Source organism: Xyrauchen texanus, chromosome 14 (assembly GCF_025860055.1).
Source record: "Xyrauchen texanus isolate HMW12.3.18 chromosome 14, RBS_HiC_50CHRs, whole genome shotgun sequence".
In the NCBI taxonomy this organism is placed as follows: domain Eukaryota; kingdom Metazoa; phylum Chordata; class Actinopteri; order Cypriniformes; family Catostomidae; genus Xyrauchen; species Xyrauchen texanus.
Genome location: NC_068289.1, coordinates 32853154 through 32872498, shown reverse-complemented (window position 1 = coordinate 32872498; position 19345 = coordinate 32853154). Strand labels below are relative to the sequence as shown.

Genomic DNA, 19345 nt, shown 5'->3' with positions numbered 1-19345 from the left:
TAAATTTTAGTTGTTAATCACTGATAATATTCCCCTCCAATGCAACTCTGAAATATAATTTCTCGTTTGGCATAATCAAACTTGAGCTTTGCGTTCAAATACGACACACACAAGAACCAATGGCGTTTTGGCATCAATGACATTATACCTGTCAGAGTGCAGCACATCAGTGCAATCATATGGCTTCAGAAGACTTGGAATATAGCGCACAAATCATATCTACCATTTCTTGACATCTGTGGTCACTATGAAATTACATTGTATGGAAAAGATCTGTGTAAAGATTCCTTTTGTGTTCCAGTGTGAAAAATAACAGCTTAGAACATCATGAGTTGGAGTACATAATGACAGAATTTTATATTTGGTTGAAATATTTCTTTAAATGGTGTGGCTTTGAAAAAACACTCACTATTGCAGTATTTAACAGACCATCAAAATTGAAATAATAATTTTGAATATGTGTGTGGGCCATTTATCTATTGTTTTGTCTCTTTTGATATTCAGGAGAGCCTAGTCCCCCGTCGGTTCAGGGGCAGCGAGGGGTGGGGAAGGCTTACCGACTGGGTCTGGTCAAGCAGGATGATGGAGGAATGCCCATCCTGGAATACATTGTCAAATACAAAACAGTGAGTTATCTGTTTTTAAAGCCTGAACCAGCGCAGTCTCACAAGGGAAACCTTGCTGTAGTGCTTTATCTGAGAAGTATTTGTATCAGATTTCACGTAATTTCAGTGGGTTTGTCAAGCCTTAGTGATCTTCGAATATACATTGGATTCCAAAATTCTGAGACCACATTGAAAAGCTAAGATTTTTATTTCATATAAACAGAGGGATTTAGGATTGAGAAAAAATTAAAAAAAAGTATGTATGGTGTAATGAAGAACAAATATTACAAATTTGTGCATTAAAGTTTAACTAATAAAATGTAAGCACATTTGTGACATTGACCATGATAACAATGGTACAACGATCCGATTTACATGCTAAAGCACATAGGATGCTCTTTGGAACATTTTCAAATCATTTTGGAATGACTTGGCTCTTCAGGATTTACACAAACTTTAAGCAAAAGAAGAAAATTCTTGTAAATATTTCAATTAAACATTTGACTTGCATTGCAATTATAGAATGACCGAACTGGAATCTGAAGAGATTTGAAGATAACCAAGGATTTACGAGGTCCTCTGAAACAAAATATATTCAGAGTGATGTTTTTTTACTTGTGAGAATGTGTTGACTAAACATTTTTTCTTTAGCGATATATACATTTATATGTTCATCAAATGTTAGACTCTTTTTATCATGACTTCACTTGAATAAGTTAAAAAAAAAAAAAAACATTGTTAGGTTATTTCAATTGAATAGGTTAAAAAATAAACAACAACAGCTTTGTTAGTTTGTGTCCAGCACCACAGCATTTTTGAAATGCTAGCCAGTATTAAACAGCATCCTGTGGTTTTGCTGTGTGTAAGTGTGTATTGTGATATTGTGCTGGAATGCAGAGAGTCTTATTCCAGTAGACATGCAGAGACAGGTGGGCGATGTGTTTGTAATGAGCAGTGAAAATACATCTCTTTCTTTTGTGCCCTTGCTTTTTTTTTTTGTTTTTCACCAGCACAAACTTCAGCAAACTAATTCATAGATTAGATATTCTCACTGTTCTGCTGTTTTAGGGCTCTTTCAGTGAAAATATCATGGTGCAGTATAGGTGTAAACACATTAAATTGTTCTATTGAATTGCTGATTAATTTAGTTTTTTAACCAGAGCTGTCAGCTTTTCCAATACATCCAGCTTATGCATCCATCCCTTCTTAAAACATTTAATCTGTCAAACACAATACAAACATGAATTTCTGGAAATAAACCCAAAATACACTACATGAACAACCCCTTCTATTGATAGAATTGGCTATTTAATTACACCTATATAATGTCAGTAGTGCGCTACATTCAGGAGCGGGTTTGGTTATTAGCAATAATTAATCATTATCAAAGATAATTATCATAGTTAAAATCAATAGAACATTGATTTGAATTAACACTAGCTTATTGAATTTATGTCATGTTTGAGGGGCGTTCTGTTGTGCGCCTCATCCAATTGGGGTTGAGAGTTCGATCCTTTGGAATTTCACACATACGTGAGCAAGGCTTCATGGGATTTGTAGTCTGTTTTAAACTTCTTTTGTTTGATTTTGGCACAGTTTTTATCAGTAAGATTTATGACTGTGTGTGTGTAGGCCTCAGTCAGGCTTTACGACTGTGTGCCGGCCTGCCTTTGTCTTTCATTTGAATACATGAGGCCCAACGTGTCCTTCTACATTTTAGTAGCACGGGGCATAATTTTCCTGTTCTGGCATGACAATCTCTCTGTCCATAAGAGAGATCCATAAAGAAATGCTTTAGTGAGTCTGGTGTGGAAGATCTTGACTTGCCAAAACTAAACTCAGAGCTGAACCCCACTGAACACCTTTGGGTTGGAGCACTGACTGTGAGCCAGGCCTCATCAATCACCAGCTCTGTCTGCAAACCCCTACAGTCATGTTTCAACATCTAGTGGAAGGCTTTCCCAGAAAAGTGGGAGGTTGAACTCCCTATTAATGTCCATGTTTCTGAAATTAAATGTTCAACAAGCACATACAGTATGAGTATGCTGTTCAGGTGTCCACATACATTTGGCCATATAGTGTAGGCTTTTACAAAGACAATGTTCTATCATTTAAAAATGTAGCATTCTTTTAATAATTGCCATGTTACCTCTTCCAGTCAGAATTTAGATAACAGCAAAATATCCCAATTAAAGACCCTTCTTCTGTCTGCCAAAGCATTGAACTTATCAGTCTTAATGCTATCCCATGATTTGTTTCCAGTCCATATTTGCTAGTAGTATAAAATTAGATGGTTCAACATCAAGACTTTGAATAAATCTCACTTGGGGCAAACACTGAACCTCTTGAGGGTATTGGCGCTCTAAAAAGCCCAGTGTAATGCAACAGGCTTTGTTCTGTGTGTGTCGGGGGGTTGCTATGACACACAGATTGTTTACAGGATGTGAGAGGTTGTCGAGTGCTGCCTCACAAGCACATCCATAGATTCACCACAGCTCTACAGAGCATCTGGGTCATTCACTCTTTCCCACAATCCCTCTGTTTGTTCTCCTCCACATGGGCTTCAGCATTTCCTCATTTACTTGGTCAGATCTGATTGTCTCACTCTGTTTGTTGATGCCTTGTTTTCTCCACTGCCTTAATAGCGTCCGCCGGTATCTTTTTGCTCTCTCTTATTTGTATGCTTCCCTCTTTCTCTTTTATCTCTCTCTTTGTCTCGCGTTTACTCCCTCTCTCTCTCTCTCTCTCTCTCTCTCTCTCTCTCTCTCTCTCTCTCTGATTCCCTGTGCATGTCGAGGTGAGAACAGACGAAATGGAGATGTCACAGCCTGGGGAGACAGCATGCCTAAGGAGTGTCAACATGTGAAATGCACATCCAACCATTTAGCCCTTAAAGAGCTGAGGCGTTTTGAAAATATCAGAATATGAAAGCAATGACTTTTGAAGGCAGCATGTGTATGCTTGGTTTCCAAATTTTAGCCGGTGGAAAAGCCTGCTCTCTCTGTCACACACACACACACACACACACACACACACTTTAAATTATACACACTCATTCTCAGTCACTCCGCAGGCAAAGGCAAAGGGAATAGTGGATGCATCCGGGTATTTCTGCAGTCTTAATGTGTGGGAAAAGCTTGAGAATTAGAGAAAAGCATCTCTTTCTTGTCTCTTGCACTGAGGAAGAAGCAGCATATGGCCTCTCAAGCCACTTTCATCTGCGATTCTATTAATCACTCTCTTCCCATCACAATTTTGAAAGATTTGATCTTCTCTAAATCTGCTTTGAAACGATGTGTGATGTGAAAGGCACTTTACAAATAAAATTGACTTGACTTGATTTTGCTGAGAAAAGGCAAGTATTTTGTTTATACTGTGGTTTTAACACAGATGCTTGCTGATGCATGTAGAATCAGCAGACAATATGAGAATTTTATTGATGTAATGAATAATGGATTTAATTAAAAGATTTAAATCTTTTAATAAAAGATTAAGTACAGAATTTCAAAATATGAGAACGAATAAATGGTATCTCAGAGGCAGAGAGAGAGAGAGAGAGAGAGAGAGAGAGAGAGAGAGCTAGAATACATTTAACATAAGAAGTGATGTAGCATTTACATGTAGATGTGTCTGATTCAATGCATTATAAAATAAGAAGTAAAGAAAAGCTGCTATACATGATTTCAGCCATTTTACTAATGTCTGCCATTTTGGAAATTTCAACCACACATTCTCTCCAAAACCCACCCTCCAAACACTTGTCAGCAAATCCAAACACGCAAAATTATCCAAAAAGCATTTCTGATTGGCTAGTTTTTGGATTGATTAAAATACCTTGGGTTGCTCACAGAGAGTTGTGATATCTGTCAAGTATTATGGACATTTGTTGCATGTTATTAAAAAATGGAAATCTTTTAAATAAATTAAATTAAAACAATTTTATCAGCCAATTAACATCTGTGTGATCAATTCCTGAGACCATAAATATTGCAAATTGCATAAATCATTTACATTTGTTCTTAAAATTTATAATATTTTACATTCATCCAAGACATTGACAGACAAAAAGAGGTATGAATTATATGAAACCCATAATGCATTGTACTATAATGCAGTCGTAATGTCTCATAATACACCTTATAATATGATTGTGTCGTGTAAGGATGGGCAAGGAGGAGGCAGGAATCGGCTGAGCAGTCAACAAAACGTTTAATGACAGAACATAACTCAATCAATATAGCTGCAAGCAGCAATTAATGGGGTTCAAGCCTTTAAGGTCCTTTAAGGTCATGTGCAATAGATATTAAGCATAATCTATGTACTATTTCTGTGTAAGGTATCACACAGATATGGTATTTTTTACATTCCTAACTGTTCTAGCACCACCAAGAGACATAAGTATACATTGTTTTTCATGTGTCCTTAGAATGACCCCATACATACGTCTCAAATTTTGTGAAAATATCTCATTCCGTTCAAGAGTTATAACTGTTTCATAAAAGTGGCTATGCCCACTGCTTACGTTTTTGTGTAGCTTTGTGACCTTGAATCGAAAGTTAAAACTTTTTTGATAATTATTAATAATGGGACTCCATAGAATCTTTCTTCACTGGTTTGGTTTTGATCGGGTGAACAGACAAGGACTAGTAAAAATAGCTGCTAAAAGATGATTTTGTTGATGTTTTTTATGATATGCAACTGTCCTCATAGATATTGATGGCACTTTAGACACAGACACTGCTTGCATTTTTGTAAAAGTGGCTATGCCCATTACAAACGTTTTGGCATACCGTTTGATGATAAATAAAATAGGAAAAATTCCTTTGTTGCTTTTTTATTTTGGGACTCTGGAGAATCTTTTTGCACTGGTTTGGTTCTTATCAGGCAAATGGCCTAGGTCTAGTTAAAAAAAGTCATCTTTTAAAATAATCTCAAGTTTTTATTGAATGTTTTGTTTCACACCAATCATACTGAGGGCAAATTTGTACATAATGAGGAGATCTACAATATCGTATGAATATTGTGTTTCTTTGTGTAACACAGCGGTGTATACAATGATTTACACTTATGTAAAACTCCTGGTTTTTCTTTCAAATTTTGTAAAGACCTCTTCGTCCAAGAGAAACATGAGCCTACTTATTTTACCCTATATAAAAATTGCTGCAATTTTTTTGTGTGTCCTCAGAATGACCCCATACATACGTGTCCCAAATGTGGTGATAATATCTCATTCCGTTCCAAAAATTATAACCATTTTAGTAAAATGGACACACCCAATACGAACATTTTGGCATAACATTTCAGGATAACTCTAAATGTTCAAATTCCTTTGATAACTTGGGATCTCTGCACTGGCTTGATTCTTATCAGGCAAACAGCCTAGGAAGAGTTCGTTTTGAATTTTGTTTTCAAACAACCCATAATAGCGGGGAAACAAAGGGGCTGAGCCAAAAACGGCAAGAAATAATTTAGTATCTATCCCTTAAGTTTCATTGCCCAAAATATGTTTTTTTGTTTGTTTTTACTATTTCACCATCTATGAGCCGTTTGAGCTGATTCAATCCCTAAGGCGAGCCAGCCAGAGTACTACCATCCCACATCTCTATGCCTTACAGTTTAGTATGCACAATGTTTTTTAGGGCAGAACAATAACCATAATAAAGCAAAAAATCCTAACAAATACAATAGGGTTTCAGCCTTTCGAGCTTGAACCCCTAATAATATTAAAGTGCTTTGCAGCATCCAAAACAAAGATGCACACACACACACAACACGTGCATCTCTCTCTCTCCTGAACTGATGTCCCTGCCACTCCCTATCTCTCTCCAGCTGATTAGTCATCTCACGCCCCATCTCAGGTCACGCCCTCCTCCTCCTGTTCTTTTCTGCATATCGTGGAAGATCATTTTAGTTTATCGTGTCCCATTCGGCACATTTCGCGGCCGACCCACGGACCTGCTCGGTTCTCCAAATGGCCAGTCCGCCCCTGATAGCCCCTAAAGTGTGTCGTGCCACCGGGAAAATGCACGGTATGCCAGATTACCAGTCCAGCCCTGATCGTGGCCCATTTGGCCCTTTTGCAGCCGACCCACCGGCGTGCTTGTTTCTCCCGATGGCCAGTCCGCCCCTGATCGGCCCCAAAGTGCTTCGGCCCACTGGGAAAATGCACGGTTTATGATTACCAGTCCAGCCCAAATGGTTGATACTTCTTATACAAAACACCCAAGAATCCCAAAAATCTGATTCCATACTGGACGCTATTCTGAAATGCACATGTACGTTTAAATATACTAGATAAAATAAATATGAAAACAATTATGGTACTGTACAATTAAGACATTAACACAGACATACTGTACACAAAATCACTTTCCTCAAGTGACTAAAAGTTTTTTAAGGGAAATTCCACAAGGAACGCTTGTTAAGTCTCAAAACTCCTCTTGATTTATGATTTATTTTATGTTTTATTATATATTTTCATTAGGCCTATGGTCTATGTTCCACTTAAAAGGACAGTTCACCCAAAAATGAAAATTCTCTTATCAATTACTAACCGTCTGAACAGTCAAAATAATATTTAATTAAACAAAAAAGACACACAACAGAAACACACTACATGTGTCTCTCTCTGTTTCCAACTGCTGCATTCTGCTGCATTTATCCCTCTCCTTGGCTGATTAGCCCAATTGGGAGCCAGGCGTGCATAATCACAAGGCATTATAAATATGGGCTTCATAGAAAGTGTTACCCTAACATGTCCTGAATCTAGCACTGCTTCCTTGCAAAGTCACAGCATGAACATGTAAGGTCACATATTTTTATACTGAGAGACATGCCTGTGCCTTTGAATATCAATCTCAACATTTCCCATACACACAGTATATTATATTGTAATATGTCACATTCATTATTAGTTGTGAACTGACAAAAACTCATGTAACAACTTTGCTTAATGTCATACCAACATGTTGTCATTTTCAGATATATTATAAGTAAAATGAAAATTGTTAAAATATTTCATAGTGTGTGTGCTTTTTTTGTGCATGCTTACACAAATTCACTTTCCTAAACACTTCTGGTTTCGTGCAGGATAAGGAAGAACAGTGGATGACAAAACTGGTTCCAGGTGTGAATGATTTTGTGCTGCTACAGCCGCTTCAGTGGAATACGCAGTACGAAGTGGAAATCACCGCCCGTAACGTCAAAGGCCTGTCTGAACCCACGTTTGTGAAGTTCTCCATGCCGCAGAAGCCCGATATCACAGGTACACGCACTTCCACAACACACCCAAAGTATGATAACGTCTCTTTCTCGTACAATAAATTGAGTCTGATTCCCTACAGCACTTCATCACCCACTCACAAAATCTATAGCTGAAATTATATCTCTCCTCTTTTAATTACTTGCTTGTTACAGTTCAGCACACTTAACAACCACCCATGATGCTCATGTACCGCTCATACATCTGAGATTCACAATGAAATGTACAGTGTAACCAAACAGCTGTAACATTTTCTATATCATAATTAGGGGTATTTTGTGCTTGGAGGCAAAGGAGCCAGTGCTTTCTCAAAAACAATGGGATGGGAAAATAATTGACATTACAAAAATAAAACTAAACAAAATATATATATATATATATATATATATATATATCAGTCAGGTCCATAAATATTGGGACATCGACACAATTCTAATCTTTTTGGCTCTATATGCCACCACAATGGATTTGAAATGAAATGAACAAGATGTGCTTTAACTGCAGACTTTCAGCTTTTTTTTGGCCACACCTAATGTTTTTGCTATCTCTCTGATGGGTTTGTTTTGATTTTTCAGCCTAATGATGGCTTGCTTCACTGATAGTGACAGCTCTTTGGATCTCATATTGAGAGTTGACAGAAACAGATTCCAAATGTAAATAGCACACTTGAAATTAACTCTGGACCTTTTATCTGCTCCTTGTAACTGGGATAATGAGGGAATAACACACACCTGGCCATGGAACAGCTGAGCAGCCAATTGTCCCATTACTTTTGGTCCCTTAAAAAGTGTTAGGCACATATACAAACTGTTGTAATTCCTACACCGTTCACCTGATTTGGATGTAAATACCCTCAAATTAAAGCTGAAAGTCTGCAGTTAAAGCACATCTTGTTCATTTCGTTTCAAATCCATTGTGGTGGTGTATAGAGCCAAAAAGATTAGAATTGTGTTGATGTCCCAATATTTATGGACCTGACTGTATATCTGATCACACTTTTGAAGGGATGATGCACGCCTATTATGTTCACAATTGGTTTGCAAAGCAGCTTGGTCCAACAGTTGGAATCGGTTGAAATAAATAACAGCTCATTCACTCTGTTGAGCATAATCAGTTTTAGCCTCTTTCGAGAATAAATAAACCAAAAAGGAAGCTGGTTTTAATAGTGAGCTCTCTGCTTATTCAAAAAGAAGCTGAATCTTTGCTGTCAGGGAAGATTGATAACTCTTTTCTTGAATTTATGCTGCATCTCAGACCTCGTTTCCATCTGGTATTACGATGAATCTCGGGTGATCTGATCACATGTGGTAAGGTGAGACATAGCTGTTTACAGCTGGCCACTTAAATGACTCTCCTGTGACCACAGGATTTCTGTTTCATGACAACATTTGTCAGTCACTATGCCAGTGTGTTACTGCGTAATATTAAAGCGCAACAAATTCAGAGAATACAAAGAAAGCGCAAAAAAAAAAACCTGGTGCGCTGTTTCTTCCAGATGTGGTTGACATTTAATCTATGCACAAACGCAACATGACAAGCAGATTTATCCGTTATTTTTGCAGGTTGCCTGTATTAAAAGTGCTGTAAGTGATTTTGGTTCACGTGACTAAGTTGACAAATTAGCCATGCCCCCTCATTCCAAAATACCGCCCTCCAAAGAAAATTTAGAGACAAAAACAGGGCAAAACAGCAGCATTGAGATATCTCAGGTCTCTTATTTCATTCATATATTTAAGGGAGTAGGACATTTTTTGGCATTATTTTCCATTAATAAATCGATTACAGCACCTTTAGGGGAGCATCAGTGTGTTGATTTCAGACACACTAAATAAGATTTTCTTATTGTGTATGTATCCGCTTTTAACAATTTTACGATCAGACGGTTATTTACTTTTAAAGCTGATTGAACCACTGATCTGTGCTTGTAATCGACAAACTTTAACTTTTGTTTTAGGACAGTGGTTGATTAACAGGTGAGGGGTGGCGCTTCATGCTGCCGGGAACTATACGGGACAAATTAGTGTTTACACATCAAATGTGATGTGGACATGCGTTTTTGAAGACATTCGTATGTGTTTTTTTGTGATCCGAACACAAAACCTTACAGACCCTGTTTAGACCTGTATTAAGCGCTGACCACATGTGATCGGATCACCCGAAACACATCTTAATACCAGGTGGAAAGGAGGTCTCAGAGGATTTGTTGATTATTAGAGTGAAAAAGGCTACTTATAAGCAGGGCCCTGCACAGACATTTAGTGGGGCAGGTGCTCAAGCAAAAGAAAACGGCACCCCTCTCATAATTATTTATTAAAAATAAAGTTACATACAGTAGCACAATTATGTGACATAAATTGGAAGGGGAGGGGGGATGCACAAAACTCAATATTTGTGTTATTTGCTGAATTTGCTCAATGCAACTTTGACGCATTGCTTAATTTTAAAGACTTGTTTATAAATTCAGCAGGTTTACACGTCATGAATGTGAGACCAAACCTTGCTTTTCTTGAATTCAAGCAGATGGAGGTCTACAGTATATCTGGGGCCTATAAAATGAAACTGTGAAGACAGAAACTAATAATAAAAGTGATATTGTTCATATATTTTACATTTGCCTATTTTAACATTTTAATTTATTCATTAATTATTTATTTTTATAGTTTTAACAGTGGTATTTTTAACAAGACCAAAGTAAGCACATAGAAGCATGGATCTTCTTCACTTGCATGGTTAGATGTAACATGATTTCTATTAAACAAACTATGGCATTTTTCTAATTATAAACAGTAGACCTACCCTAAACACATGTAAAAACTTGTAAATATTTATAAGTTGTAACAAAAATTAATTATATTCCCTCACTGTCCTAATGTAGCCTATGACAAATTTATTAGAGCTGATTTAGTGGTATGATCATATTTAAAATCAATCTATTTCTGTCAAACAGTTAGAGTTACTATAGTAAATTCAAGGGTGGTGATGTAGAAGTCGTTGCTGAATTCAAATGGTTTCCGCTTCTTGCACCTTGCTCTTGCTCTGATTCTTGCAAAGCTGCAAGTTTAAGAGCTCGATCTTTAAGAGCTTTGCACTTGTGCTGCTCTCTCCATTGAGCCGTATCCATCTACAGACAGGTGCATTAGCTGAGCTTGTGCCTCCACCTGTGTATTTGACACTGCTAAACTAGATACTTCAGATATGTCGCTAGACTTCAAAATCAGAAGAACCGTGGTACAATTGCATACCAACCTGTATAATTGAGAACCAACTAATATACATCAAGTCTAGATAAAGTTTTGATGCAAATAGTAACTTGAAGATAGATTTGATTATTATGACTGATAAATGCCCCCATTTGTAACCTAACGCCCCCTCTCTACTAATTTGCTCTCAGTGCCCCCTCACATCCTTTTAATGCCCCTTTTGAGAACCCCTGCAGTAGGACATATTTTATTATTTTTTTAATACCCATACACTCTGTGTACACACTACATGCTGATGTTTAATTCTCAACAGATTTCTATAAAATTATGAATACTTTAGAATACATTTATCACAAGAACAGGCAAAAAGAAAGAAAACAATACAACATTGTACATGCTTTAGTGGTCTATAAAATAAATAATGATTCAAAATCAACAAATCTTTACACAAAATTGAAAAAAGTTGTTCTCTGAATAAATTAATTAATAAAGCAACCAATCTAACCTTCAAACTATAAAGTAGGCCTATATCCAGTTGCAACAATTAGGCTAAGTGCATTCGGTGTACTGAGTTTTAGGGAGCAGGAACATTCCCCTGCTTTTAAATAAAAATTAGATGAACAGTTAACTTTCAAATCTGAGCTTGTAAAGGCCATTAACTTGTATTGAAATGACAATTAGTGTGTCCCATGTGTATGAATCGATAATTTACTAGGCTATATCTTAAAGCTTTTGCTAATCAGTATGAGTATGTAAACAGTGGACACATCATATATTTACAATTTTCTTGTGATGGATGACGGGTCTGATAATGCTTCTGATATCCAAATATTATTGACTATTAACCATGTAATGCATTTATATTTGTTTAATTTGCCTGACATAGGAACTAGCCTACCAGGATTCACTAATTTTTCATTGACGGCTGCATCACAACGCTATTTTACGCCAACGCCAGACTAGCTTGCTTGTTTTTTAAGCTTAATGGAGGGATATTGCCTAAGTTAGGCTGGCTGTATTGAGATGTTTTAATAGTTTAATTTCACAACAGTGATGAACAATGCTGAGCTTAGGGCAAACACTATTGTTACCTGGCTGTCACCAATGTAGTCAGGTCAGGGAGACGTGAATGCTGCTCTGCAGGGTGCTCAATTTGCGTGCGTTAACTGTGGTGGCTGTGACAAAGGAAGTTGAAGAGAATTAGAACTCAAATGCAGTTGTCGGGCATTCCAACATGTTTTAACTGAGAATTGATCCCATTAGAAAATTTGTAAAAATAAAATATAAAATTAGAAATATAAATAGAAAACAAAAATTCTTGCAAAATGGGCACTTAACTAGTCAAAGGCCAAAAGAGCAGGTGCTTGAGCAGCACCTGGGGTCTATTTGTGCATGAGTGTGCTTATAAGGATAATATAGCCATTCAACTGCAAGTAGTAATAATTTTGTATTTTATTTAATACAAGTGTTAAAAAATAATTGAAAATTATTAGTATTGAGAGTTTAGTGTGTCTTTTGGTTTTGTTACTGACTGGTTGTTTGACAAAATACATTCAAGGTCATGCATTAACAATGGATTTTTAAAACACTATTACAAACAAAATATTACAAAAATGCTATTGATTCATGATTCGTTTACACAGTAAACCATAAACTGTGTAATAGTATGACCCCATCTAGGGTGAGTCTGCAGCATAAGGTGGTTGTATGGAGGATTACAGATTAGTCAGACATGACTTTGCTGCTCTCTGTGCGAGACTGAAACATTCTGAAATGTTGTTGGATTTTGTAAAGGATTCTGCAAGAGTTTTGCCCCCATTTTGTCCCCTCTTACTGATGTCACAATTCCCCAAACCCAGAAAGGTTTCATGATCTCCTCATTTTAGTAGACTACCACACTCCACTGGTCCGAATAGACACTTGACCATTTCATTAACCTGTTAACATTAATAAATAAAAACTTAAGAACGTACATACCCAAACTATGAATCCTTTGGACTACAGGCACAATTGTGGTCTATTTAGAAAGATGGCGTGCTTTTAGAAGAATCATTTTAACAGAGTTTCAGGGTCTCAAGAGGTCATCTGTGGTGATAATGAATTCAGGAAAACTTCAACAACCAATCAGAGGTTGTAAATAGCTGTTGGGGACTGATTGGCCTTTGCAGTAGCTACATCTAGGATAGTTTACTGGACACATAGCAAAGTGAATCACTGATGAAGGTGACTAAGGGCATCAGCCACAGAAGAAATAAGCAGAACCGATCCCCAGCAGTGCAGATGCTTTTTAAATGGAGTACGATTGTGAGGGTAAACACATTTGGAGCTTGGTCGATTGCATGTCAGCTTTCATTACTTCAGTGTTTGTGGACGGAATCTCAGGAAGGAGACAGATTTCTCTTTACAGCCATAAATGAGTTAGAACTTATTTTGTTATCAGTTTAAATATTGCTAAAATTACAGGAACCTCATCCATTGCACAAAAAAAAAAAAAAAGAAAGTAGCTTCTGTTCAAACTAATAGCCAAGAGACATTATGTAAGTGTTTTTAGTTGCCTCAAAAACATGTTTTCCACCTGATGGGCAAGTTCATTTAACTGTGAGCACATTTTGATGTACTGTGAAATGCAAAGAGAAGAACATTTAAAGAGAGCTTTCACTCTGACGTAGGATTTACATTATGATTGCTTGGTATTACAGTATATGATTGCCATGCATATGGGCTCGTAAATAAATATATGTCATGTAACAAAAATTATCACCATTTGTAAATATGCATCATTCTGATACGCATGTCCTCGCAGATGTACCCCACCAATTTGCCATTTAGATGTTATCTGCTAAAGAGTATTTTACAATATCAGACCTTTTGTTTTAATAAATTCATTTGAAATCTATTTGATGTATTGATCTGCAGATTTGATTTTAGTAGAGCATTTGTTAATGTACATGTAATAACTGGAAAGTCAACAATTTATTGTTAACATTCTGATTAGAAATAAAATGTACTACTGTAACAGTAAATTGTAGGCACACTCTTTCTTTTCGATCAATTCAAGCACTCAGATTAACATATTTTATGTTGTAACTTCCATAAATGTGCTACAGTTGGACCTTGGATTGTGTCATTCAGTGGATAAACACTTGGATCAGAGTATATACTGTATTTACTGTGAACATGGCCTGATGGTCTCAAAAGTAAGATCCTTGATTTGAGTGTGAGCAGTCCTGAGTTTAAACCCACACTAGTAATTTTACTAATATTTTAGTAACCCAAAAAAAATTGCAGCTGTATGTCAGTGGATGTAAATCAGGATTTGTTTGCATGCTATTTACCGTAAATAATGTTTTTTGGTTTTTTTTTTGTTATTTAGAATACCATCTATGCAGGAGGATTTGTTTTTCTTCTGTTAACAGATGATACCTATAACTGAAATGCTGTTCCGAAGGCTCATTCATATTTATAAGGAAAGCTCTACCTGATTTGTTATGGTTAGGTTTAGTGATTAGGTTATAGTTACTCTTACCAATCAGGTGGTGCTTTCCTGATGAATATTACTGAATTGTTCAATCAGCTTTTGCTTTATTCATGAATATAAATGACTCTTCCCCCACCATCCTATGTTTTCAGAAACACGCCAGTGGGTGTGGAGCCCAGAGCCCAGAAAGGGTGAAATAGCTCAAATGTACTTTGCATATATTGAAGGTTACTGTAGCTAAAGTGTCATAATCATCAAAGTGGCCTTCAAATATAACAGAAATACTAGTGCTATGCATATTCATTTAAAAATGCACACTTTGAACTGTTACAGCTCGACATAGGCCTATTGTTGCCCATTTCTAAAATAAAAAGATGTTTACGAGGAGATTATCAACAACGCCGACAATAAAACAATTGCCAACAAAACTTTGTTGTCAAATAGTCGTTTGATCTCATTTAACGTAACATGAGATCACATTAAACTCTTATTATGATGCACAAGAGCAGCACTGCTGAAAGAATTGCACAGCTCACAGTCCAGATGAACTTTAAACTTTCCAAACAGCTTCAGGTGATGTAGATTGCAAAGTACGAGGGAATAATAATGCAAAAATACAAAATAAGTAAAATACAGAAGCACTCTCGTTATGGAATAAGAGGAGCTGGAGCTCTTTAAAGGAAACACCCTGGCATTACATTTTAAATGAAGTTATATTTAATGTGTTATAGCTTTATTAAAGGTCAAATAATATGGAAGCAGATCATGTAAATAAATACAAACTTCGAAACTTGCATTTCTCTGTGCGATCAGCGCCTATTCTATGAGTTGCACGAATGTCCCGATCTATGGTGGAGAGACTGAAACTGCACTTGGCTGATCCACAATCTGTTGCGGGGATGCTCATCACTCGAGCACGCACTTGCTGCAGCTAGATTATAACGTGGTGGCTCATGACTTATTGAATAATCAAATATTTCATGAAGAAAATTGGCAATACGCAGCTTTATTAATACGATAGAGTTTGTTTTTTAAAGTGAGTTAAAGATGGATTGAAGTGAGCAGAAAGGTGAGAGAGGGTAGTCTTCAGCCCATTATACACTGCAACAAAATATGTTTTTGATTTGACTTTGTTTTGGCTTGTTTTCCAATATAAATATCTAAAACTTATTTAAAACAACGTACATTTTCTTTAGCAGCTACACTCCAGAAGAAAAAGTTGTTATCTGAGAATGTTGAATATAATATTAAAAATACAAATATTTAGAAATAGCTAAAAATCCTTTAAAAAAGAGATACAATCACCTGATAAGCCACAAATAAGAGATTTAGACTTGTTTTAGAGAATAAATCTTAGTATATAGTATATCTTTATGAATTTAGCACTTCAGCACTCGCAGAAGTAGGCCTATATACAAATGTGTGTTTATATACGAAGAAAAAACACTTATATACAAAATACTTAAACTGTTGTATTAAACGAGCTTACTAACAATAAAGAGGACAAAACTATCTTTAAAAAACACCTCTAAATGACATTCACTGAATTAAATGGAAAAAAATACTTTTTATTACGTTTAATTCAGTAAAGAAATTCACTGCAAAAAACATACTGTTATCAAATGTTTTTGTCCTGTTTTCCATTTAAAATAGTCTACAAACCCTCTAAACCAGATACATTTACTTGACAAGCAACATATAAGATATTTAGACTTGCTTTAAGAGAATGTATCATCATGGTTACTGTCGTAAGCTCTGTTCCCTGATGGAGGGAACGAGACATTGTGTCGATGTAGTGACACTAGGGGTCGCTCTTGAGAGCCCCGAACACCTCCCATACTTTGAGAAAGGCCAATGAGAATTGGCGAGTGGAATTTGCATGCCACTCTCCAGGACATACAGGTTTTGTTCTGAGGAGCCGAGACAAGGTCCGGCCATTTCAGCGGCTAGTACAGTGTTGTGGCAAGACGGACACAATGTCTTGTTTCCTCCTTCAGGGAACAGAGGTTACGAAAGTAACCATGACTTTCCCCGTCTGTCACTCACTCAACGTTGTGTCGATGTAGCGACACTAAGGCTTCCTATAGAAAAGCGCCACAACAGCTGAACCGTGTTACATGAACTGCTGATGCAAGTGCAAGCAAGCTGCTGCGTGCATAATAGTAGGGGCGTCAGTCTGCACGTAACCTCCCCCAAAGCCCCAAAAGACGTCATGTAGTTCCCCACATCCCTGAGGGGGATAAGCGAACTCCTCCGCCGAGTTCGCAAACCATAGGGCTAGGGAGGAAGGACAACAAGGGTCCACGACTTTGTAACTAGCATGGTAGCAGGCTCCGGCAGACGCAGACTTTTCTCTATGTTTTTTCTCTCCACAGAGTATTAGATTCGGCTGGGGCCATCTAACGCTATAATACTCATCGGGAAGATGTTCTTTTCCTTTCCTATTCTTTCAGGGGGAAAAGACCCCATGGAATGCCACATCCTGCCCAAAAGGGGAGGTCAACATGTGGCAATACGACATGGAAGCCGCACATGGAAGAGGCGCGGTGGTAGGTCACGCCACGAAAAGGGGGGAGAACTCAACAAACACAGCGACCTGGGGCAGAGAGAGCTTTGCCCAAGAGAGATGCGGGTCTGCCGACAGGGATACCGTACCACTGAATATACATCACAGGGGTTACCGGAGTAATTGGCACCTGTGGAGCACCTATCCCAGTACAGGGCATATTAGACCCTGTAGTGGGGCTGGCTGCGAACTCCTCTGCCGAGTTCGCGAACCATAGGGCTTGGGAGGAAGGAGATCAAGGGTCTACGACTTTGTGAACTCGACTGGGGGTAAAAGTGCAAGTTTTCGCCTCAGAGAAGAGGAAAAGCACTATACGCAAGCTGTGCCATATTACCGAACTCTACCTGTTCGTACCTGAAAGAACACGAGACAAAACCCTCTCAACCAAGAGATTGTAAAATCTCACGAAGGTATTGGGTGTTGCCCAGCCCGCTGCTCTGCAGATGTCTGCTAGATAGGTGCCATTGGCCAGTGCCCACGAGGACACGACACACTCCATGTAGAGTGTGCTTGAACCCGCAAGGGGGCAGGGACAGCCTGGGTCTGGTAGGCCAATGCAATAGCCTCCATGATCCAGTGGGCAAGCCTCTGTTTAGATACAGCGTTCCCTTTCCGCTGTCCACCAAAGCAGACAAAGAGCTGCTCAGAACATCTAAAGCTCTGCCTGTGATCCAAGTAGCTGTACAAAGCATGCACCGGACATAGCAATGACAGGGCTGGGTCTGCCTCCTCCCAGGGCAGCGCTTACAGGTTCACCACCTGATTCCTGAAGGGGGTCGTGGGAACCTTGGACACATAGCCTGGTTGGGGTCTCAGAATGATCTGAGAATCTGTCGGACTGAACTCCAGGCAAGAGTTGCTGACAGAGAACTTGATGAGAGAACTTCCTCTTGATGGAAGTGAGCGCAATCAAGAGGGCCATCTTCAAGGAGAGGGCTTTCAGCTTGACTGACTCTAGCGGCTCAAAGGGGGCTCCCCGAAGGCCCAGGAGGACCGCGGAGAGATCCCATGAGGGGAAGAGGTGTGGCCTGGGAGGATTCAGCCTCCGGGCACCTCTGAGGAAACTGATTATCAGGTTGTGCTTCCCTAGGTACTTAATGTCCACTGCGTCGTAGTGGGCTGCTATAGCGGCTACATATATCCTCAAGGTGGAGGGGGACACCCGCCTCCAGCCTTCCTGGGTTGTCCATCTTAAGGGCTCATAGGAGCCTTCCAGGTCCTCATGCCGGCCCGTTAGAGGGGGGGCTTCAGATTCCTGCGGGGGTTCTACGATGGGGCTGAGAACTGGGTTCTGGTTGAGGCGGAGCTGCCTGGGCTTTCACCGCCCCAGGGGTACACCCTCGTGAGCTGATGAGGTGTGGGATCTTGAGCTGTGCCGGGGAAAGATGTGCTGGATAGCTTCTGTCTGCTTCTTCATCACCGGAAACTGCTGGACGAAGTCCTCAGCGGTGTCGCCGAAAATTCAGATCTGGGAGATGGCTGCGTTGAGAAAGCGGGCTTTAAAGCGGGCTCATCTCGACCAGATTCAACCACAGGTGACACTCCTGGACCACCAAGGTGGACATCGCCTGCCCGAGTGCTCGCGCTGATACCTTTGTCACCTGGAGGGCAAGGTCGGTCGCCGAGCACAGCTCCTGCAACATGTCAGGATCAGGACTACCCACGTGCAGTTCTTTGCGGGCCTTGGCCTGGTGTACCTGCAGGATGGCCATGGCATGCAGGGCAGAGGCGGCCTGTCCAGTGGCACTGTAGGCTTTGGTCACCGGCGACGACATAGCCCTACAGGCTCTGGAGGGGAGCGCCGGACAATCCCGCCAGGTGGCGGCATTTTGCAGGCACAGGTGCATTGCAACCGCCTTATCCACCTGAGGGACCTCTTTGTACCCATGGACCGCCTGCATTCAAGGGTATTGAGAGTTGTCGGCGTCCGACATCGCCAGTGCGCTCTCCGATGCAGCAATCGAAGACTCATCCTGCTCGCATGCCCCGAAAGAGACATCACCAGACGGGAGCAAACGAGCGCGCTGGGGAACAGGAGGTCCGCAGGGAATTACCCAGCACATTGAACTCCCAAAATCGCCTCCAGCGCCAGCCATGTGTAGAAGGCGCAGTGCGGGGGCAGCTACAGTGGCTTTCCCCTGGAAGAAGGAAAGCCGCGACCGCAACGCTGAGAACATGAACATCCACAAATGTGTCCCGTGGCCGTCGGAAGCGGAGAGATAATGACCTTCATCC

General features: G+C 39.2%; 1 protein-coding gene across 3 annotated transcripts in view; it reads left to right on the top strand.

The window, feature by feature from the left end:
* ncam2 (neural cell adhesion molecule 2) overlaps nt 1-19345 on the top strand; it is a 399400-nt gene that overhangs the window by 355697 nt on the left and 24358 nt on the right. For all 3 annotated transcript variants that reach the window (XM_052141957.1, XM_052141956.1, XM_052141958.1), the window contains exons 14-15: nt 505-626; nt 7695-7869. In XM_052141957.1, coding sequence (XP_051997917.1) covers nt 505-626; nt 7695-7869 — 297 coding nt within the window. The remainder of the gene's footprint in view (nt 1-504; nt 627-7694; nt 7870-19345) is intronic.